The sequence below is a fragment of the Pelobates fuscus genome, chromosome 4 (assembly GCF_036172605.1).
Source record: "Pelobates fuscus isolate aPelFus1 chromosome 4, aPelFus1.pri, whole genome shotgun sequence".
NCBI classification, from domain to species: domain Eukaryota; kingdom Metazoa; phylum Chordata; class Amphibia; order Anura; family Pelobatidae; genus Pelobates; species Pelobates fuscus.
Genome location: NC_086320.1, coordinates 365,074,275 through 365,099,342, shown reverse-complemented (window position 1 = coordinate 365,099,342; position 25,068 = coordinate 365,074,275). Strand labels below are relative to the sequence as shown.

Sequence of the window (25,068 nt, the reverse complement as noted above, 5' to 3'; positions counted from 1 at the left end):
TGTAATATTTGTCTGCACGTTATCTCTATGAAAGTAAAAATCTAAAATAATACGGTGACCAGAAAGTTTGAATATGCTTCTGTCTTTTCAAATGTTTGTCACAATTATGTGGGATGCTGTTATCCTTGGTTGCTCAGCAGTGGCAGCCATCTATAAACAGGCAATCCTAGACCTTAATCTCCCATATATTACATCATATTATACTTCTATTATAGATATGCTGACCATTTCACCAGCACTGTGTATTTGATATTTTTTACCTACCTACCTACCTGCCAGCCACTTGGTTTCTGGGTGACGGATCCCTCATTTAAACACTACTTAACCCCTTAAGGACCAAACTTCTGGAATAAAAGGGAATCATGACATGTCCCACATGTCATGTGTCCTTAAGGGGTTAATAATAGTTTTTTGTGTTCTCTTCTGATCCAGGTGTTCTTTTGATAGTTTTCACATGGAAATGCGGCCTAGGGCTTTAACACATTGGATATGAAACAGTTTTTTGTGCTGATTGCTAGATCATATAACATGACAAACACGACTGTGTATGTAAAAAACATGCAAATGATATTACCCACAAGGCAGTCTAATAAATCTAGGGCTTGTATAAATGTGTAGATAAGTAGGCTATTGCCTTAAGGCCCTTTCCATATTTTTGGACCTATTTTGTCTGCTGAAAGCTATGTAAGGCCCTTCATACGGATATACTCTTAAGTCTTTAAAATAACTGCACCATAATGGAGTGTTGTACAATAATTACCTGATTGTCTGGCATCAAACCCTTCTGCCAGAATTATTTTCTCCCAATGAAAGATTACATGCCTGTTTTATATTTGCTTTCAGTGAACTTGAGGATGATCTATTGGAAGAAGATTACTTGTCTGGGAAAAAGGTTAGCTCTTTAATAATTTAATGTTTCTAAGAGTAACTGCGTTCATTATTTTCATGCTGAAATTTGTAACTAATCTTTCTCTTATTTGTTAACATCAGATTTCTCCAGATTTGTCAGATGAAGAGCTTAATGATGATCTCCTTCAAAGTGATGAAGAGGAGCAACAGCAAAGTTACAGGTCTGTATCCCTGAATAAATCTGTTTATATCGTCATTATTAATGAAACAATGTGTGGTGGACCCTAAAAAAGAAAATTGCATCCTTTGTTGTAAGCCTGAATGGATTAAATGACTTGCAATATTATATACATATATGACTATCAGGGTATACTAGCCATGTCTGAGACCTAGCGTTGGTTATTAAAAAAAAAAAAAAAAAAAAAAAATAGTAATATAATTTATGTGGTTTGCATTTGTTGATAGAAAACCTAATTGAACATCTGTGTACGTCTGGACTATGCATTATTTTGATTTTGTGTTTGTAGCACCCAAGGTGTCTTGGTTAGCCTCAATGCTACTGCCGGAGAGCACCCTTCATTTGATCTCTCCAAGAGCATGAACGAGGAACCTGAAACAGAGGAACCTGGATATGAAGAGGGTGACAGTGAAGAGATTTATGATGAGCCTGAGATTCCCACTGGAGATTTTGTAGAGTCGTATGATGAAAATGAAAATGACTCTGAACTGGCAGCTGAACATATAGAATATGTGGATGAAGAGGCAGATGAGGTGTTGGACCTGGAAATCAATGAACCTTTAGATGAATTTCAAGTAAGTCTGCCTTCCCTCCTCTTCGCTGATAATGTTACGTCACATTCTGTGTGGGTGTTGGGCTGATTTGAAACCTATTCAGTTCCCCAGGGGAAGATGAAAATTGGACCTATTATCAGTGTCTGCCAGTTTCTTTATCTAGATTGTGACAAAGTTTATGTTGACAGCTTGTTTGGCGGTAGGTAATGCTCTTTTGTCATGCTGGAAAGAAACAGAGAATCATGACCTTGAGGATTGTATCCTCATGGAAGAAATCTGCTTTGTGTTGTGGGACCTTCTTGTGATTGTTGGAACTATTTAATGCAAAAGCTATTATCCTGGCTTTTGAACAAGATCTGATAGTCATCTAAAGGTAAAAGATTATTGACTTCCTAAAGACATCTTTAAGGTGCTTACTCTTTGGAAATGATTGATTGCCCTCTTCAGTCATTTTTGTAACTAATAGCTGTCCACCTCTGAATGAAGAGATTGAAGGGAGGAAGAAAAAGGCAAAGCACCAAGTTATGCCCTCTAAGTAGGATTATTTTATGTCCACATACTCCAAATTCTTCCTCTGTGGACTAAGCAATCGGGAAAATACAATATTTTTATTGTTACACTGTGCATGGATAAGTCTGAATAATTCTGAAGTCTGCAGTTATGTAAATGTAATTTTACAAGTTGAGTTGATTCTTTGGGGTGAATTGGATAGTATTACGGTGCTGGCTAAATCAAAACATATGACACAATATTAAAAATAGAGGATACAGAAATACAGTTGATTATTTTTTTATGTAGTACAATGCTTGCTGTTTGTACTATTTGTTTTTGCAAAGTTTCACAATCTGTGTTTTTAGAATTTACAAAAATAATTATGTGGTACTGCAGATATATGGGCTACATTTCCCAGAATGCTAAACTGATAGTGACATGGTGAAAGGAATTCCAGTCCCCACAAGTTCATCTCAATGTAGTCGCAATTGGTTATGGAGATCCTAGTTGCCATCTTGTCTTCACATCCCTATACCCCCTAATCTGGTCCTGACACTAGTGAGGAAGCTCTTCCCATAGTTCGGAAGCCTGGCATTCGCAATCCATCATTGGCCAATAAATCCATGCAAAGCTCCTTTTATTTTTTTAGCCCAATGCCTTTTTTTATTATTATTATTATTATTATTTTCGAATGGTGATTTACACTAGAATACAATTCACGCACAGAAGCAATGTTGTGGAGTCTTCATTATTTAGTCATTCTCAGTGGTATGCCAAATATGAATGCATTAGGGTTTTAAGGCACATTTTAAAAATATTTACTTTCCTTTGCACTTTATAAAGCAATGTTTGCCACTTTTTTTCTTCTTCTTTTGACTTGGCTATGCTTTACTGCATTGGTGAACTGTAGGTATGTTAATGTTCTCAGCAGCATTTTAGAAATGATTATCAGACTCATAAAATCATGGGAATAACGAACATTAGTTGTGTTGTGACATCAGGGAGGCTTTCGGTTTTAGTATTTTCTTGAAGGTTCGAACATGGTAGTCTACAGTTAAAGATTCACAAATCACATGCAACATAAACAAGTGGCTCTGTCACATCAAACTTGCCTTTCTCTAACGTTTCCTCTTCTCTTCCTCTTTCAGAATCTGTTCTCTTATTTCTGATCTGTTTCTCTTTAAAACACAAGTCAAAGTATGGACTACTGTCTTATGTATTTTTCCTACACTTGACAAAGTCCCTGCTTTGTCATGTGTTTTAAAGAGAAATAGATCAGAAATGAAGAAAAACTATCCCATTCTTAAAGGAAAACATACATGAAAGGCACTTGACAGAGCCACTTTAATATATGAAAAGTGTTATAAACACATATGCCAAGCTATGTTTGTCTATGTAAACAAATTGAATGTTATTCCTCTACATCTGTATTTATTTCTCTGATTAGGAGGAAGATAATGTCCAGCTGTACAAAAAGCAAGAAGCAGAAGATGAACAGCATTATGCAGAAGATGTTATGGAAGAGACCACAGAAATTCAAGATATGACCAATGATACTCCTGAAGAGGTACACATAATGTAGAAAAGATGTTGTCATATAAAATTGTAGTTTGATTATTTTTTTTTAGTTCTTCTTGGTTAACAAAAGCAATTTAGTGCAGTCAGTAGGTATACAAAATTTGTCAACTGTAAGATGCAGGCCGTTGTCATATAGTGGAGCATTTTAAGAACAATTGACTGTTTGTCCATATGGTTGACTATATCCCACAAATCCCCTTTCTATTCTATCAACAATGCATATCCCACAATTTTCTTTAGGTATGGTATCTATTCTACCAGCACTGTATATCCCACAATTCCCTTTATGTGTGGTATTCTATTAGCACTGTATATCCCACAATTCCCTTTATGTATGGTATCTATTCTACCACCACTGTATATCCCACAATTCCCTTTATGTATGGTATCTATTCTACCACCACTGTATATCCCACAATTCCCTTTATGTGTGGTATTCTATTAGCACTGTATATCCCACAATTCCCTTTATGTGTGGTATTCTATTAGCACTGTATATCCCACAATTCCCTTTATATATGGTATCTATTCTACCAGCACTGTATATCCCACAATTCCCTTTATATATGGTATCTATTCTACCAGCAATGCATATCCCACAATTCCCTTTATATATGGTATATATTCTACCAGCACTGTATATCCCACAATTCCCTTTATGTATGGTATCTATTCTACCAGCACTGTATATCCCACAAATCCCTTTATGTATGGTATCTATTCTACCAGCACTGTATATCCCACAATTACCTTTATATAGGGTATCTATTCTACCAGCACTGTATATCCCACAATTCCCTTTATACATGGTATCTATTCTACCAGCAATGCATATCCCACAATTCCCTTTATATATGGTATATATTCTACCAGCACTGTATATCCCACAATTCCCTTTATGTATGGTATCTATTCTACCAGCACTGTATATCCCACAAATCCCCATTCTATTCTATCAACAATGCATATCCCACAATTCCCTTTATGTATGGTATCTATTCTACCAGCACTGTATATCCCACAATTCCCTTTATGTATGGTATCTATTCTACCACCACTGTATATCCCACAATTCCCTTTATGTGTGGTATTCTATTAGCACTGTATATCCCACAATTCCCTTTATGTATGGTATCTATTCTACCAGCACTGTATATCCCACAATTCCCTTTATGTATGGTATCTATTCTACCACCACTGTATATCCCACAATTCCCTTTATGTGTGGTATTCTATTAGCACTGTATATCCCACAATTCCCTTTATATATGGTATATATTCTACCAGCAATGCATATCCCACAATTCCCTTTATGTATGGTATCTATTCTACCAGCACTGTATATCCCACAATTCCCTTTATATATGGTATATATTCTACCAGCAATGCATATCCCACAATTCCCTTTATGTATGGTATCTATTCTACCAGCACTGTATATCCCACAATTCCCTTTATATATGGTATCTATTCTACCAGCACTGTATATCCCACAAATCCCCATTCTATTCTATCAACAATGCATATCCCACAATTCCCTTTATGTATGGTATCTATTCTACCAGCACTGTATATCCCACCATTCCCTTTATATATGGTATCTTTTCTACCAGCAATGCATAACCCACAATTCCCTTTATGTATGGTATCTATTCTACCAGTACTGTATATCCCACAATTCCCTTTATATGTTATATTCTACCAGCACTGTATATCCCACAAATCCCCTTTCTATTCTATTCTATCAACAATGCATATCCCACAATTCCCTTTATGTATGGTATCTATTCTACTAGCACTGTATATCCCACAATTCCCTTTATATATGGTATCTATTCTACCAGCAATGCATAAAGCAGTTGGGAAAGCAAATATTGGCTGCAACATGACATCCACTTGCTTGCAGGAAACTCCTTTATTGGTGCTGTCTTGGAGGCATGTCTGTGGGCAAAGAGCAGTGCAGTGTTTACTAAATCAATGCAATTCTAGTATGATCAAGTAGGGCAGGAAGCTCGTTTTCATCTTGCAAGACGCGTTAAATGATCATAAGGTTTACATTTTAGGTGGGAGTCTAATTTATTGAGCTTGATATTTTTGTCATCGGTCCTAGAAAATCTGTACCATTTCCGTATAGCAACCTAGCCCAATGCTCAAACAATGTAAGGGTCACTCTTGTTTAAGAGCTGCAAGGCTTGTGTGTCTCATTGCTAAGAGCCATTCTGAAATCAAAATGGGAGAACAGAAATGCAAATAGAGCATCTCTTATATCTTATATCCACATATAGAAGGTAGAAGTTATTCATTCAAATTTTGCATGTCTGTAGGGTAACGTTGAATCACAAGAATTCCAAGAACTGCCGTCTGAAATAAAAGAAGATTCCGATGAAGAGGATGAAGAAGAAGAGGAAGAAGAAGAATGTGGGCGAATCAGATTCAAAACTGAACGTAAGGAAGGGACAATCATTCGCCTTTCTGATGTAACCAGAGAAAGAAGAAACATCCCAGAAACATTGGGTGAGAATTAATCCTCCTTATGCAGCATAGGCAGAGTATGTAAATTGCTTGGTCCAAACTAAACATGCTATTTATTTGTATAGATATTTTCTTCCAGAATGAATGTAAAGTGGGCAGGTTTATTTTTAAGCAGGAGAATGTAGTTTGTCTACTGCTAAATGTTTTATTCCTCTAGTTGTACTTTTTGTACTGCGATTTGCTTTCTTCATGCTATGTAAATAAAATGTATCACTTGGAGACATTGAAAGGGTGAAAAGCACCTTGTTTATACACATACATATAAAATGGCATGCAGACATTATTCCATTAATAATGTCATCATGATGCCTGTACCACAAAGAGAGCAGGAAAGGATCTTAATCATGCAATGAAAAGGCCAGCTTTACATTTAATCAAACTGGTTCCTCTCCGCAAAATAAAAGGGAGATTGTGCGTGACTTTAATATACATGTTTAGACAATATTCCAGAAGTCCATCTCCTGAAACAGTTTATTTAGAGGTTGATTCAAGTATTTTTAATTTATTTTTTACTTGTTCTGTATGTTCCTGTTTTTAAATATATCCCTGAAAACACTTAAAGAACAAATTAACATTTCAGTTGAAGTTACAGACATAATTTCCATCCTGTCAAATTGTGGTGACCTTTTGTGACAGCTTGTCTCTATTGGAGGAGAGTGTTTTACGTGCTGATTAAAGATGTCATTTGAAACCATTTTATTACTGGGGATAGTGAAATTAATCTTGACACTTGGAGCCAGTAGAAAAATAATTGCTGATTCACTGCATTAACACTGAACTGGGAGAGTACTGTAATCAAGACTAGGGATAAATAGGAGACCCGGTAATAAAGTCCATATTTTTTTCCCATTTATTATTTATATAGTTGTCTTTTGTGTGTGATTTATTTTTGGTTTTTATTTTAATATTTTGGGTATTGTTTTTTGGATTTATGTTTTTATTGGAGGGGGATGGTTGGTCCCTCCAGTGAAACTAATTGAATGTATTTTAGTCTATCCACTCCACAAAATATAATTTATAGTAAATGTTTATGATGAGACTCAACTATTCCTTTGTGGCATTTGTTAACATCCAGCAAGAGAGAGACTACATGCCATTATTCCTAGTCCATGCTTATTTATTATTGTTGTTAGAATCAAAATAATTAAAATTATTTTTCTCTATTCCAGCGTCATCATATGAAATTAGAATTTTTTGTCTATTTCTCTTATTGTGTGTCTGTACCCCCCCATCCCCCTTTTCATTTTGCCCATGACTTTTGATTTTGACCTGGTTTGGGCTATGGCTTGTTCATTATTAATTGTTTCTCTCTGCAGAGCTTTCTGCAGAAGCCAAAGCATCTTTAATGGAGTTTGAGGAAATGGAGCGCCAGCGCAAGATGGGGCGATATGCCTCACGAAGAGGTGGGAGGCGTGGGGGCAACAATACCATGCACCGAGTAATGGTGGATCATAGGCATGAAATCCATGAACGAAGAAACATGAGACCACAAAGGCCAATGCAAGGGGTACATATAACTTGGTATTTTTCCATACACACAATAAATCGCCCAGTAAGTAGGCCTCCCACTACAGTGTAACTGCCAAATAGCTCTGACAGTCTTATAACAACGACTTCCTCTGTGATATCTTACACATTGTTTTAGCAAGGCCTCTGTCAATGTGGATTATTTGACATCCATGTGATACCTCTCACCATGGTATGGCTAAAAGTTGTATAAGAAGGCTTCTTGGTTATGAGTGTCCATTCTGTACTCTCACCATCTGTGCATTAAATTGAAACAATGACTAGCTTTGGAACTGAAATGCCAAACTTCAAACAACATTTTAATTAATTTGCATTTTCAGAAAGCATGTAGTCATTATTGTTCTTCTGATTCTCAGCAGCCCATTAGAAGCCTGTTTCAGCAGCCACAGCAACAACAGATCCAGCCCCTGCTTCCAATGCCACGACATCGTAATCCTTCAACTGTGTCCTCCAGTCCACAGCAGAACAATCAACAGGACAAGCAACGGGGAAATGCTCTTCTAAACTCCCCTCAACAACCTAAAAACATACACATAAATCCCCATTTTAAGGGGAATGTGGCACCTGTTCAAGGTGAGTGGATGAGTTCAGCTGCACTTCCCTTAAATTATTCCCTCTAGATAAATATTTTGATTATTGTGCTAGTCCAGACATGCTGTTGTTCCTGAAAGAGTTTAACTGGTGTCACGATTTCTCTGTATGGAAGGGCAAGAGACACAAACATGTTAAATTAATATTTTTACTCTGGAAGAAATGCCACATTTTCCTTGATTCTTGGGAGTAACTAAAATGCTAGTCACAAGACCTAAAATAGGAATCTAGAACTCTAACCCATAGATGTTGATGGAATACAACTTTAAGAATATTTTGAATGGAAAAGATAGCCAGAGAATTATGGGGGCTGTCGTTCAGCAACATCTGTGGAGCCAGAGTTTGAGATGTCCTCTAAATTAAGTGTGGTAATACTGTGCATTAATAGTACAACAGTAATAGTCACCATTCAACTCTAACAATAGTTTTTTTTTTCTCCTGAATGTCAAACGTGCCGGTAACCCCCCCTTTTTTTTCCCTCTTAGTTCCTTTGTTACCAGTACCAAACCAGCCTCGCCCTCCAGTGGCACCTCCCAGATTTCCAGTGAGTATCAATTTGTGTGGCAGCAGGTTTCTGATAAATTTGCTGATTGGTTCACAGTGTTAATGGTTTTAAATGGGCAGACTTTGAAGCTTAATATGTGTATTGGCAGATTATTGTAGGGGTCATTGCCAGCGTCTATTGTACATGTATCTATTTTACATTCTTTTTCCTTTTATAGTGTTCAGTCCCTTTGTGTATCTTTTTGTTTATCCCCATATAGGAGCCCTGTTATTTTTTTTTTTTGTATCCCTTTAGTTTTACAGCAATACCAATGAGTGTAGGCTTATATGTGAAAGTTTGTGTTTCAATGTTCGCGTAAAAGACCTAATAGATCTTTTTTGCACAATGACTGCCACAGGTTTTAGTTTTTTTCCCATCAGTAGCAGTCAATCTATTCTTAGTAATGTTTTGTTGTAGCTTTCGCACCGTCTCCCTAAGATGTATTTTTTTTTACCTACTGTAAGAGTACTAGATACATGTTTTGTCATAAAAATAACTGCTATTGGTTTAAATTTCTTTGTCGCAAATTATAGTGTTCACTTGTTAACATGATTATTCTGTTAATTAGTGTTCTTAACCCGTTTTGTGCTGCAGCTTAATTCAAGCCCCTTGGGGTCTGGAAATTAATAGGTGCCTTTGCTTTGATGTTTATTGGTTTGTTTTATTTATATATTTTCCCCTGCCATGTTTAATCAGGAAATGTGTTAATTATTTTCATGCAGATTCCCACTGCAAGCAGTAGTGCCAGAAACATGTTGCTTTTGTATGCAGAGCCAGTTGTGACCCTTCCTTACACACCTAATATATTAATGTATTCATTTAGAATCAAACTGTAATGTTTGCAACTAAAATGTTTTGTTGTATGTTTTAGGCCCAAGACCTAATCAGCTCACTATTATCTGTATCTTGCCACGTTTAGACCGTAGCCCAAGGCAGGTCAGGGAGCTGCGGTTTAGAGATGACGACTCATAGCTTACCCATGAGGAGCCACAAAGCTTTTTTTATTACAGAACTGTCTCACAGTCAAAAGGGACAAAGTTCACACCGGCTGGACTCCTGCTGTTGCAAGGCCTTGTACATTGTGTGGGTTAACTGCTGACCCCATGGGGTTATAGCTTAGATCAAATTCTAGGAAGTTAATGGCAGCCACAATGGCCAGTTTATTTAGTAAACTTGAATCTCTAGTGATTGTTATAAGAGTTGTTGCTTTATTTCATCAAACTTACATGCTTTAAAAAAATATTTCCACATGTTAGTAAGTGATGTTACTGACACATCCCGTCAGTCCACATGGAATTATATTGTCACTCTATGGCAAGTGTTTATTCATTTATGGAGAGCTCCCAGAACATACTTTTTATTCTATTTTATTTATTATTTATTTTAGATTATTCCTGCATGTTGTTGTATTCTCTCATCTACCATCTGTACATTTGTGTTGTGTAGTTAACATTCATTTTTAAAGCTAAAGTCATAGAATCTTCCTCTGAGGTTTCACTAAACCACAAAGAGGCTAATCTAGATCCTGCAATAGTTTTCTATGTGGGTGAAGAGCCTGTGCCATAATCTCCTTCTGTGCATCATCTCCAGATCATACAGCTGAGCTTGGTGACATTGCGTAAAACTGTATTATTGGAGGAAAAAGGAAAACAATACAAATTGTTGGGCGGACAACTTGAGGAAAGGAAAACTCTACATTAGTGCAATTTTTGAGCCCTGCCCTCTTTGTATTATTAAATTTGTTTGAGTTCAGTGTGGAGCATTTTCCACGTGTTTCCTATTCCCAACTTTATTTATTTTGCAGATTTAACCTAATTTAATTACTACATTTTTCATTAAGGGTAGGAAAGCAAAGCCCTCTGAAAGACTTGTAAGATGGGATATAGTTTAACATGAGTCTGAAATTCACATGGAATATCTGTTAATTTAGTGCTATTTAGCCACACTGTTTACCATCACATGCTTCTTACGCTTGGGGCAATAATCCATCTCCTCTTCTTGTACATACCCAAAATACCCAGTACAATCTATTCTCGATTGACTTCCAGCAGACATTGAGCTGCCTGTGTGCTGGGAGGAATGCAAACAATTTGAAAGGAGAGAGAAGACTTGGGCAGTTAGGGGGATTTATATTCAGCGTAATTTATTCACCTGTGACTCTCTTAACTGGTGTTTACCACATTGCCTCAGTTATTACTAAGGGAAAACAAGTCCATATCAAATGCCCTGTTGCATTCACAAAGCACGAACTCCCTTCTGACTCTTTCAGCCTTTATTTAAAAAAGAAAAGTATCAAATGATATAGTGCTGTTTTCTGTTCACTTTTTAAATCACTTTACTCATCTGTATGTTTTCTTTTTATTTATAAGCACCCTAGCATCTACAGCTTATTGTAGTTGTCATAGAGCAATAAACCTTTTCATCTAAGTATTATGGGAAATATATGCACTGTAGGCCTCTCCCCTCGATCTGAAATGACTGTAATAATGAGTGTGTTTCCCAGTGTTTTACATGCTCATCAGTGGCCATGGTATCAGGTGGTCCTGATTGACGTTTTTTGCTGATGCTCAATGTGGCATTTCATGGAAATTACTCATGAATGCAGCGGCAGCCGTCTGTTTGTGATTTATCATGTAGGACTTTGCAGGCTCCAAGCCCAACTCTCCTTCTGTTTTTGAGGTAACATTTTGAGGATATGTTTTGAGATTTGAACACAAAGCTGTTCCCCAACTTCTGTGTAGGATTTAATAATGACGCATTTAATGGGGTGCAGAAACAATGGTGTTTTGTCAGAACCAAAATATACTCTCTAACAGATGCAGCTTGAGATTCTTCCAGCTGTCAGTTCTAGACAGCTCCGTACATAAAAGGATGCAGCTTACATAATATTGAACATTCTCCATTTGCTAGTGGGCCTCTGATTAATTACAATTACCATACATTATCATACCATCACATTTAATCATATCAGTGAATTCCCTTCTGCTGCTGGCTTTGCTTAATATGCCTCCACTTTGCCATTTAAAATGAGCCCATTTAGTCTCACGATTAACTCCTTCATCTATTCACCCCGAGTAATTAACAAATTGGCTTTCCTTTTAGAAACCTATTCCTTAGAACCTATTTTGGTTTTAGGATCCATACTTGCCACATTCTAGAAATAACCTCGAATTTCTAGGTAAAATATAAGGGAACAGGTTCTAGAATTATGGAATTTCAGTTCTATATTGCCAATAGTGAGGCAGTTTGGATCCTCCTTGTGTGAAAAATGTATCAATGTGTAAATTGCAAACTGATCTACTTGGTATTTTGTGTGAAGACCATGATAAACGAGAACTCCTGACAATGATAGACGCTTTTATATCTAGATAAGATATCTATACAATATCAGTGTATTTTTACTTCTATTCTCAGTGTGAAATTACAACTATTTTTTAACTCTATGCATAATTATCAACTGATGGCTTTATAGCTAGCTGTTCCCTAGAAAGAAATGCAGACTGTTCTGCCCCCCTTCTCCACCCATTTTTTATTTCTTTAGCGATTTGCCTATCATGTCCAGCTGCATGTTTAACATTGCTGAGTCATGCTGTACGCTATGTTATAAGAAGACTGCAGCGTATGTACAGACGCTGTGCATGAAAATGAACGTGATGGAACTGGACAGGAATTGTACTCCACCTATTTCCCGTAATGTGTTACTACATGACTCCTGCCTTCTGATAGTGAATCAATTTAGATTGATTTATGTTCAGAATCTTCAAACTGATTGCAATATGTGCACTGGTGAATCGTATCATTCATTGCCCTGGGATGCCTTGAAAAGGTCTTTTAAAGGTTTCTTTCCATATCTAGTTTTAGTACAGGAGTCCTATTAAACATGTTGTAGTTACTTTTTAATTTAGCTGTAATTTACATTCAACATATAATTGTAGATCCAAAATAAACAAGTAAGGGGGTGTGTGTAAAAAATATAAATATTCAATACTTCGAAATGAGGGACCTCTTGATCATTCTGTAAAAAGATAGACCTAGCATAATACTGTATATAAAATCAGTTTATCAGTGGTGATAGTATTGGGTCATTAAAACTCTCTAGAGCCTAAAGAAGCAGGCTCTAGCTGTATCAGCATTTGAATAATAAGCTTATTCTGGCTTTCCAGGAGGTGTCTCAATATTTTACTTCCCCAGGTCAGCATCAATGATGAGATGAAGTGGTATAAAAATATGGTCTTTTTAAAGTGCATGGAACTCTCTCCCCGGCATTCGTTTTTAATCTGTAAATCTGGAAATTGAATTTTCCGCCAAGCGATGTTTCACCTTCACTTCCACATTCGGACGCAATTGCGTGAGTGGCGTCAGAGCATCATGACTTCCTCAGATCATTTGTAGGGGAGGGATCTAAGTTCCCCGGCGATATCAATATTGGAAATGATGTAACATTATAATGGCAACGGGCATAATATACACACACACACACACACCCTTAAAAAGTAGAACCTAATATTAAAATAAAAAAATATATTATATAAAAAAATTAATTTTAATTTGTGTACCATAATACAATGGAAACAAAAGGGGAGAGGGATGATTAAATAAGTGAAGCCATCTCAAAGTGGATATTGAGCCCGCTGGGAGACAAGGTATCCAAATCAAATATCCACCACAGCGGTTCAAAGCCGACTCCAAGTGACCCCCCCTCTCCAATGATTTGTAATTAACTGGATGCCACAAAAGTCCAGTAGGATCTCCACTATGAAAATTAAAAAAAAAAAAAAAAAATGCAGGGAAACATTCTCTCGGATAGGATCCAAATCTATTTTTTTTTTTTTTTTTTTTTTTATTGACTCCCTCATCACATGTCATTCTACCAATGTTTTAAATTTGCTCATGTGTCCTTGTGGATTGCAATATGTGGGCTGGAAATCTAGATGTTTAAAAACAAGGATACATGTGCATATTTATAATATAAGGAGGTTTTTCTTAAAACATAATGTTTGCCTGCATTTTTTTGAATAGATCCACGCCTGGATAGCGGCCACTGGGGCAAGCCAGACCGGATGGTAGGCCATGAGATGTGATACGCCAGACGGGCTCTCAGCCCGATTACCACAAATTGATACCCTTCAAATTAGGTTTTCCCTTTAGCCTGCAGGCTAGACAGGGCACTACCTGGCACTTGTTCAAACACCCGGACGATGTTCCTCGCTTTCTTCGAGCGCTCCACCATAAGGATGTCCAGCGCACCTTTGCCTTTGGTCCAGTAATGTCAGCCAGGGCCTCGATCACCTTCATGCAGAAAACACATTTCCGGGCACACAATGCTCCCGCTCTCAGGGACTCCCATTTCCCCATGGGATTCTTTGCGAATCATCCAGCAAAGAAGGCGGGGATGGCTATCCTAAGTGCCAACACGACCCCATTCCAATATCTAGCTGACCTGGCTGATCCGAGGGGCCATAACCTGTTTCTGAAAGGCACCATTGCTGGACGTCTCTTCACCCTGGCAAGTATCTACATGCCTAATGTCAAACACAAGTTCTTAGTGCACCCTGACTGCTCTGGAACGAAGGAATGCTTATTGTGGCGGGAGACCTCAACATAGCTCTGGACCTGCAAATGAATACATCCAGGGGCTCCTGCTCACTACCAGCCACCTACCAACTCAAGGCTCTCACAGCTATTAGGAACTCCGGCATTTGTGGATACCTGGAGGGTGGCCCACCCAGAAAACAGAGATTTCTCGATTTACTCTGCGTTGCACCAATGCTACAGTAGACTGCACTACATTTTTATTTCCAAAGAATACCTTACGCATCTGAAATCGAGCAAAATCTTGGAGGCAACGTGGTCTGACCACTCGCCGATCTTGACCAGCATACACTCCCCATTATATAAACCAAACGAAAGGCAGTGGAAGCTAAATTAACAGATCCTTGAGGAGATAGAAGCAATGGCAGAGGCTAAGACTACCTTACAATACTTCGAGGAGAATGACACACTGGGAAACACACAAATGTGTGATCCGGGGTCACTTCATTCGCTACTGCACCCAAAGGAAAAAAGGCTCAGAGGCTACAAGGCTCTCCTAGAGTCGCGGCGAGCCCTTCAGCAGTTGCTCTCCAAGGGCCTCCTTCATACCATACGCAGGTCCCGCAGACATTTTTTATGAATACTCTGACAAATGTGGGAGATTGCTGGCCAGGATGCTACAGCGGAAGAGGCGACTCTACCACATCACCAAAATTTGTGAACAAGGGTATCGTATCACACACCTTCCTGACAGAATTGTGGATGCATTCTATCATTATTACATTGACCTCTATAATATACCGACGTGCTCGGACCGAGATGCGCGACTAGAGTGACTGCATATCTCGAGCAACATGTGTACCGCCCCTATTACCATTGGCGAACTCCAATCAGCCTCTAAGGTGCATAAGGCCCTGGGCCCAGATGAAGAAAATGCTCAAGTGGGTCAGAAGCTGCCCTCAGTGGTATGGATGACAAACCCCCTCAAAGACTCCAGAGCAAGTCAAAATCCCTTTATCCGGGCCACCATGAAGATATGGATTGCCACGCGAATGGAGGGTGCGCTCACCACGATCCCTTCCCTCCTGACATCGCTTACTGACCTAGCAGGCGGTCTGAATCCCACAGATGTAGCAGGCCTGGAAGACTCAGACTGGACTTAAATGAAACAGCTCTGCTCCACTACGAAGTTCAAACCCCTCTTGGAATTGACTCCCGAAGGCACCGCCTCGCACATGGGGGATTTAGGTACCATCAGATTCAACACTATTACCAGTCCATCACGGGCAAACTTTTGGTCCACAGGGAGTTGACAGAGTTCGAACGGCTATGTGCATCGAAAGACCACCCCCTAAAAGGGATAACACTCATACTCCTTGTTGCACAACACCACGCGCACCCCTGAAATATATGTCCCGCTGGGAACAGGCCACGGGCTGCACCTTAAAATGGGAAAAAATACATATTAGAGCGCACCAGGGCACAATTAGCAGCAAAGTGCAGGAGCTTCATCGCATGAATTGCGATCTTCCCGACGCGTGCTGGAGATGCAGGAACGAAGTATATTGGATCATGCTCTAATATTAGGCCATACCGGCAATGCATGCATTCCAAGATTACTGATATCCTAGACTCTGCCCTATCAACCCTTACCGATCCTGTTGCATCATACAATGCTCTCTCTTTCAGTGTATAAGCTTTCCCTCACGACACATTTGCTAAACGCTGCTAAATCTTATTCTGTTCAAGTGGCGTTAGGCAGACCCACCGACGGTGGATGGACAGGGTTGAAGACCTGTACAGCATGGAATCCCTAACTGCCTCCTTACGTGGCACCTCTGAGAAATGCGCCCTGACATGGGCCCCTTGCCGCACATACATGGCGCAACGCGCATCCCAAGAGTTTTAGGGGCCTACACTCTCCGCAGGGGGAGACCAATGGGGGCTTCAGACTCTGCCGCAGGACTGGAGCAGCTGAATTAGCCTGTCAGATTCTGGTGGTGATGACCGGGCCCTGGTTAGGGGCACGGAGGATCTGACGGTGACAAGGTCTTAAAGGCAATGGGTGCGCAGGTATCTGGAGGTGATGCAAACTCCGATAGGTTGCGGGGGGGTTTTTCCCCTCTCTTCCTCCTCTGCTTTCCTCACTCTACTTTTCTTCTTCCCCCCCCCCCCCCCCCCCCCCGTTACTGGGACGGGATGTGAACGGGGGCGGGGGGGCGGATTTAAACTCCTTTGATTTTTTTTTCCCAGACCAGCCTGGTTTGGCTAGTGTGCATTGCTCGGCGACTGCACCACCTAACTATCCCACGCAACCCTACCTGACTGCAGGATGGTAGCAAATAATATCACTCAATACATCTTTACTAGGACTGATTTACCAGACAGGCACGGAGGCCCTCTGGGCTGTACATTCTATTCTAGGCAGCTCCCCCTCGAGGCCCTAGAGGTTTTTGTAAAGGGTTAGATCTGGGGCACCAGACCTTCACCTGTACTAAGGATCTGACCATGTTGATGTTACACTAATCAGCGTCTAAAGCCAGGATAGCTCCATATGAGAAGCTACACATTTAGTTTGAACAAGCATTCGCTCAGTTGCTATACTTTTACTAGTCTGTTAGTATGTGTTTCCCACTTGCGAGTGGCTCAATGTGCATTAAATACGATCATTTGAAATGTAAATGGAAGAAACAAAAATAAAGATGGTCTTAAAAAAAAAAAAAAGAAATATTTAATTTACAGAGCAGGATGTGTAAATTTCATCCAGGGAAAGTATGGCTAGGGCTGCAACAATAGAAACACGTGATTTAACTCAAATGGCAGAGAATTGAGCAGTGAGATGGCAGGGGCATGATCTATAAACCAAAACTGCTTCAATTAGCTAAAGTTGTTTTGATGCCCATAGTGTCCCTTTAAAGCCATGTGAAAGCCTACACGGGAAGAAAAATGGCTGCCAGTTGTGTTTGATGTATTTAAACCCTTTAATTTTGCTTATAGCTCTTTCCCCCTTATAAGTTATGATCATTTTCTCTTTTGCGCAGCCAGTAGCCTCATACGCTTCTTGTGACACTTCTGAAGTAGTTCAGAAATCTAAACTTTAAAACGCTTCAAATTGAGGTGCAAGTATGTGAAGTGTTAATACAATCAAATCAGAGCATTAGGCTATATTGGTTGTTAATCTCTCTGCACTCCTTCTATTGTCTGTCTGACCCTTATCCGTGATTATTAGGCTTCTAACACTTGCATAAGAAGGAAATTAATAAATGAAAACATGTTGTAGACGTTGGAAGCAATTTATTGAAAAATTCATGAAAGACTTTAACGTATTTAATTAGCCCAATGGAAGTATGAGTGACCCTTTCAATAAAGCTGATAAGTCCTATAATAGCTTGGTAGATCCTCTTTATTTCTTCTTCCCCTTTCTTTTTAAGATTAACTTGGTACTGAGCAATTTATGCTAAGTTTCATTCCTTTCTCTGCTTGGCCCAAGTTATCAGCTGTTCATGAATAGATTATGACAGATAGCATCATGTAATTAACAAGAGATGAGGAAATGTAAAGCATAATTTGTGTAGTGATTGTGTGTGAGAGAATGTTAATTTCTTAACTAGATGGATATTTAAGGGGATAAAAGAAACTGAAAATTAGTGGGTAATTCTTTAAAAGGATTATGGGTTACCTTATCTTGTGTTGTTGAGAAGGTGGGCCATATGGCTTATTGGAGATCTAAAACCCATATTTTAATGAGGAATTTCGTACTCTTTAAAAACTTAAAGCCACATTACAATCTGCTTTTCACAAAGCATATTAATTGTTGGTAAAAATTAGTGTCCTGAAAGTTGCTCACTACACTTGGCAACTGCATGTTAAAGACACAGTAAAGTGTTTTAAAAATAGTTTTTTGAATATATGCTATGTACAAATTAAAGAGACACACTAAGTATCAAAACAATTTCAGCTTAAGCCATTTTGGTTTATATATATCCTGCTCCTGCAGTCTCACTGCTCAATTTTGTTTATATAGCCCCAACTACACCTATACTAGCTGTGACCTCCCTACACATTACCTTTAAAGAGATGCAAGTTTCAATCTTCCTTTATTGCACAGTGTACATAGTGAAACACAAACATGTATTGCTGACCCCATAGTGTTAAAATCACTATCTGCCTCCCTTCCCTTAACCACCATAAATATAGCACAATCTTACAACTATGTAAAGGACCAAGTATATAGAAATACAGAAGTTATTTTTGTTCTTAAATGCCATAGACTTTGTGTGTTAAAGGCAACTTTTGCTAATGTAAAATGTTGGTTATTTTTAACATTTAATAGCTCTTTTGTCTTATGTAATCTATTTTGTGGTGCTTCAAACAGTTTGCCTTTCAAATTCTTTTTTCTTATTGTTTTTGTCTTACCAGGGCATGCCAGAATTCCAGCATGTCCCAAATCCTGTGCAAGGAAACTTTAACCAGCACCCCAGACTTCAAGAACCATGGAGAAATCCACCACCCCAGCCAGAGAGGGAACCATTCTTCATCGGAGGTACATTATTAAGCTAACAAGGCAAAACTATTAATCAGTGTAGCTATAAAAGGGATGTGAGGACAATCTATTACTTTATTATGGATTTGGAATGGCGTTAAACCCCAAAAAAAGGAAATGGCTAATTTTTTTATTTTCTTACATTAAATATTCTTTTTGAGCCAAGTACTGTGCCCCTTTTTTAAGGGACACTAGAGTCACTGGAACCATTAGAGCTTAGTGTAGTGGTTCTGGTGACTACAGCATGTCCCTTCTGATTTAGCACTGTAAACAGTGCCTTTTTACAGCTGCGCATGTGCAGAAGCCTCCCAGTGTTTTCCTATAGTTAAATTGATGACCTCCGCCACTAAGGGGGTGGGACAGCCGTGGCTAAGCTGGTGTAACGTGTGGGAAAAGTTGAATAAAATCACCTTTCATCTCCGGAGAGAGAGGAGTCAGGGATAAAATGCTGAATTCCAACACTATTCGTTCCTTTAATCTTCATCTGTGACCTGTTTTCTTCAATCCCTTCAATAGGTGATGTGAGTATATACATGTGCAGTGTTTCTTCATAGCAAGGTGTAAGGTTCATAGCAGGACCTTGTGGTTGTAATGTTGAACATTCATACAGTTCAGCCAGAAGTGAGCACTGCCCATCTACTGCTTAAAATGTCATGCTTTTCATGTTAATTTAAATGTAAACTAGGGATTAGGAGAGGACTGTGCCTCTTACTCGTTAAATCAGACAGCACCATCAAATCGGGTATCCCTCTGCTGCAGTCAAGTCCTTCACTTTTGTGGATGTATTGCTAGGATGGTGACTGTAGACCATTTACTTTACATGAACTTTGAAGGGAAATTGAGTGTTATATCTTTGTGTCTACAGTTGAATGCAAATGTTTTGACACCCTGATAAAATGTTTCTTGATTTTCTAAGTGAAAGGGAAGTAACAATCCCTCCATAATGATAAGCATTGAACTGTGGGGCTAAGTTGTCAAACTTTGATTGTTTGACTTCTTGCAGCTGCCTGTCGTTTGTATGATCTTTGGTATGTTCTTTTAATCATATCCGCTGGCAGAAATCACAGCCTCAGCACTTCTTGTAGCCACCTTACAATCTTTCTATATTTGCTCGAACACACCTTCACACACTCACACACTTTCTTACAGAATGCATCTAGTACAAAAATGTTCAGATATCAACCTAGAGATTATTCAAGTCTGGTGACAGAGTACACTAAACTATCTCCAAGCCATGTGGCTGTGATATCCCAGCCAATCCTGGGCACATTCACATTGCATCATGTTATGCTTAATGATTCCCCGTTCCATTGTTTTTAACCAGAATGCCATGTTCTGTTCAGTGGGATAGTATTGGGCTTGTGTTTTAAACCAGAAACATCCTTAACAAATTATTAAATAATGTTACATTTGTTTTGTAAATAAAAATTGAACTATGTAATTTTTCGTTGGATTATATCTAAAACCAGTTTGCAAAAATTACAAATCTCTTGTCTGTAACCTTTGCAAGTTCTCCTCTTCTAACCCTGCCCAGACTTTCTGTAACTGTCCAATCACCAACTTCCCAATGGAAGGAAGGTGTTCTAGGAAATTGCTACCTCTTGAGTTTAGCTCCTCTGAGCAAAACAAATCAGGAAGTATCGGATTTCAAAATATAAAAAAAACAAAAAAAAAAAACTTAATTTATAAGGCACTTCAGCAAGCTTAAGTGCTTTTGGGACCAGCAGTGTACCTTTAAGGACACTTTGTTAGTGTCTGGATTAAAAGAGCAAGGTAGGTAGGTTTTTTTGATACAGAAATTATATATGTTACCATACAGAGAATGGATACCTATATGCTCTTTATAATTTGCTACAACTATATAATGCATTAAATCAGATGAAAATATGCATGCAGGGGTGTCCTTCATAATACAATGTAGATGATATTTGCTTACTGGTTAAGATTTTTCTTTTATTTTTCTCGCCCCCCCACAGAGCCACGTTTTCCAAACCACCATATGTTCGATCAGCGAAATCCTCCACCTATTCCTCCACCTCCCCTTCTAAACAACCACCAAGTTCCTAACCAGAATCAGATGCCATTCAATCAACCTGGGCAAGGATTCAACACCCCAGGACCACAGCCAAGGTTTCCTCAACCACAACCAAACTTCAATCAGTCAGGCCCAGGGACACAGCAAGGGTTTAACCAGCCTGGGCCCCCACAACCAGGTTTTAACCAGCCTGGTTTTAACCCACCTGGCCCCATGCCCAACTTCAATCAGCCAGGCCCTCAACCTGGATTTAACCAGCCTGGTCCTCAGCCGAATTTTAATCAGCCAGGTCCTCAGCCAGGATTTAACCAGCCTAATTTTAATCAACCAGGCCCACAACAAGGATTTAACCAGCCTGGCCCTCATTCCCAATTTACCCAGCCAGGCTTCAACCAGCCACCAGGTTCTGGGCCACAGCCAGGTTTTAATCAAAGTGGCCCTCCTCCTCAGCCAGGATTTAATCAGCAAGGCCCCGGTCCACAACAAGGATTTAACCAGCCAGGATTTTCCAGAGAGCGTCCTGTGCGACTGAATATGCCCTCTCCAGCCCCCATGGGGATTCCTCCCTTTAATCAAAACTCTCCAAATATAAGACATTTCCCTCCTCCAAGACAACCCTTTCCACCAGGCCCGGGACAGCAATTTATTCCTCCTTCTCAGCCAAATATGCAGGTACGTGTGATTTGCTGCTACAAACCTTATTATACAGGAACTTAAGGAGTATATAGTAGGGTTTATGTATTAAAAACAGAGTTGTAGCAAATTTGAAATGGGAATGGGAAAAACACAGGCCAAAATACTGTGTATTTTCCTTTCCAGAAAGGCTACTTTGGCCTTAAGTTTGCTACTTGTATTTCAATTTATTACAATTCTTCTAGCATGTATAAACATTAATAAGACATGAGCTTTATCATAGATAACATGTGGAAGGAAACTGGAAACTTGGTTACCTTTACTTTTCATATTTCAACAAATATCTTCATTGGCAGTGAAATCGGAGCAACGAGCCAAAAAAATTGAACCATGAAAACACCAAATATGAGGGATGAACCTTTAGTATTCAAAACACACTGCAAACAAAAAAAATCTAAGGTGTTTCCCACCCTCTGGGACGGACCAAACGGACACATTTTAGGATATTTGTGCTGAGATTTGTTCGTCGTTCTATTTTATATGTATATAATAAGTTAACTTTTAGGTCAATTTTTGTCACTTTGGTCCCTCCCTTTGTGGGGTTTTCCAATTAGATTACCATATGGAAACACGTTTGTTCGTTTTTTTGTTTGCAGAGAGAAGCGAGTTCATTTTCAAGGTTCAAATTAGTATTATACCAAATACAAGGTTGTGACAGAAGCAAACTATATCCTGACATAAGACTAAATTGGCAATGATTTTAATTGAAAGTCCTTATCAAGTCATAAATCCAAACCCCTCTCTTTCCATTAACCCCCCAAATCCAGGAAGTTGCTGAGATACTGGACTCTGGTAGTCATCCTATAAGAGAGAATTACTAAGTGTAACATCATATATACAACATGCATATTATATATATTTAGTATCTTCTTATTCAAGCAAGCTGAATTCCCCACCCCCACACACAGATTATTGTTGCACTTTTGTTGTAACCTGTGTGTGTTGCTTTAGCTGTGCAGCTTACATGTCTTAGTTTGTAATGTGCATATTGGTAAAACCATATTCAACAAAATACTAGAATCACATTCTAATATTGTGGACAGAGATGATTTCATGGGTACTAATAATGTGTGAGTGTCTACTGCATGAAATGCATGGCTTTGTGGAAAATCTAAATATCATAATGGTCTGAGGCTTTACACCTTCCTCTTTATTGTAACTTAGGGTCCATTGCAACCTCCAATGCAGCAAATGCACCAGCATCATCACCTTTCAGGCCCTCCAAAACTTCCAGTGCCCATGCAGCAGCCTCAGCAACAGTTTAGAACACATTCACAGAATCAGCAGACACAGTCAAACAGAATGCAGGGACAACAGCGACAAGGTCCACCTAAACCAAGACCGGTATGTATTCTTATCTTTCTTTGGAATTGCATATTGTAGATTATTTAGACCCTATATTCATGTGGTTAATGGCATGATGGGCTTTTAGAATGCAGAACAGAAATTATAATTCTAGTTTTCGATTTATAGTCTTATGAGAAATGTTTTGATCCACAAATCTGAGTAACCTTAAAGATATTTTATACTTGATGTAATACTCGTAGTACCATAGCCACAGTAGTTTATTGTAGAAGCCCTAGGATGCTGTTTTTTGGGTTTTTTGTAAGTGGAAGGCTTGTGTTAGGAGTATCACACAGCACCATTCTCTGCCTCAGACTACCGAGCTCTGTGTACTGTGTGGGAGCCGGGTGGTTATTTTACAGGTTAGTTAATTCACATTATATGAAAGTGCACCTATCTGAGCTGATACAACAGGTATAAAACCGAGCCTTGTGTTCACTCAGCACAGCTCCTACAAGTCCAGATGATTGATCTGCACAATGTGCCATTCAAATACTTGATGAAGGTGTAATCTATACTTCTCAAGATTTGATTGATTTAAATAAATAAATGCAAATTTATCATGGCCTTTTATTAACTGCTTCATTGCACCATACCATCTTTCATAAAACTATACTGGTTCTTCTGCTTGTAATGTTTATTTAAAAGTAGAGGAATAAAAGCAGTAGAGACTAGTGTAATGCATTCAACAATTATGATCCAAGTACTGTGTTTTCAGAATTGCATTATTTTGTATTTGTGACTTTTTTTTTTGTGTAACAGAATGCCCCTGGTCAGAATATGGGGATGGTTCCCAACCAGCAAGGCCAGCATGCAAGGAATAGCAACTTGCGTGAATTGCCCATAGCACAATCTCAGTCTTTGAACATGGGCAAGAAAAGATTGGAGTCAGCTCCTGCTGCTCAAGTCAAACCAGTGGGTACCACAGCACCCCAAGCAAGAGCTTTGAATACTCGAAATCCACAGACGAAACCCCCAAATACATTCAACAAAGTCAAAGAAGTTGCTAAAATTGAAGAACAGGTAAGCATCTTGCCTTAATTGTCTTTATACATTCACCTTAATGCGATATTGTTAAGTTACTTCTTAGATCTGATATTTCACGAAAAGCAATTGTCGTTTTAAAATATTTCTACTTTGACTACAAGAAATGTGATTTGTGCAAAATCAGAATAATCTAGAAATTTGTCAGTGCACATAATGAGGATGTCTGTGATACGTTAAAGGGATTCTATAGTGTTAGGAATACAAGTCTAAAATTTGCTAAACTTTAGGAAAAAATTATTCTAAAGTGTGGATTCATTGTTTTTTTTTTTTGTTTTTTTTCAGGTTGCACATTTTAGCTGAAATACATTAGATTTGGTTTTCAGTTAAAAAAAAAAATAATGGCTATTCATTGTTAAACATTTTATTATCAAAAAGTGTTTATCACCCAGTTGTCTGTTTTGCTCTTTCCATTTACCTTGAACTTTAGACCCAGACCTCACATACATCTTGAATGCCTTCAACTCCCATGCATTATACTAGTTAATTGCATATGTTCTTGTAGTATTGAGGCAGACTTGCTAAGTTAAAATTATGGATTTTTCCAGCTCCTCAATTTTTAAACTAAATATCTTCTGTTTTGGTTTTCCTGCACCTTGACTGATAAAGGTTGGCCAAAGAAACCGCAATGGCTAGTCTTGGCAACACAGATGTTTTTTAATTGTGTTTTGCAGAATGCTAAGCCGGGGCATCATGGGAACTTTAGTGCAGCCATCTATGGTGTCATGATTAGTCATCACTTATGTAGGAGACTCCCCAAAACATAGCACTGATAAAATGTACATAATGTAAATGACTGACACTCTTTTAAAGTAAACTGTAAAACAATGCAGTGTGCATCTGCTTTTCCTTATTAGGAGTGCAGACACCGAACAAAGGTTATTTGATGCTTATTATTTCCATCCCCACTAAGCATGAACACAGAATAATAAGTATTTTCTAGTGTACTATTAATATTCCAGCACTGCAGTT

The 25,068-nt window shown here is 38.6% G+C and overlaps 1 protein-coding gene across 4 annotated transcripts in view; it reads left to right on the top strand.

The window, feature by feature from the left end:
• The window catches only part of RBM33 (RNA binding motif protein 33), an 81,060-nt gene that overhangs the window by 16,391 nt on the left and 39,601 nt on the right, over positions 1 to 25,068 (top strand). For 3 of the 4 annotated variants that reach the window (XM_063452673.1, XM_063452675.1, XM_063452676.1), the window contains exons 3-14: positions 844 to 892; positions 991 to 1,070; positions 1,377 to 1,662; positions 3,581 to 3,700; positions 6,036 to 6,225; positions 7,560 to 7,750; positions 8,127 to 8,343; positions 8,847 to 8,905; positions 18,857 to 18,980; positions 20,957 to 21,687; positions 22,873 to 23,052; positions 23,815 to 24,075. In XM_063452673.1, the coding sequence (XP_063308743.1) occupies positions 844 to 892; positions 991 to 1,070; positions 1,377 to 1,662; positions 3,581 to 3,700; positions 6,036 to 6,225; positions 7,560 to 7,750; positions 8,127 to 8,343; positions 8,847 to 8,905; positions 18,857 to 18,980; positions 20,957 to 21,687; positions 22,873 to 23,052; positions 23,815 to 24,075 (2,488 nt within the window). The remainder of the gene's footprint in view (positions 1 to 843; positions 893 to 990; positions 1,071 to 1,376; positions 1,663 to 3,580; positions 3,701 to 6,035; positions 6,226 to 7,559; positions 7,751 to 8,126; positions 8,344 to 8,846; positions 8,906 to 18,856; positions 18,981 to 20,956; positions 21,688 to 22,872; positions 23,053 to 23,814; positions 24,076 to 25,068) is intronic. The other variant, XM_063452674.1, reaches the window with a different exon arrangement.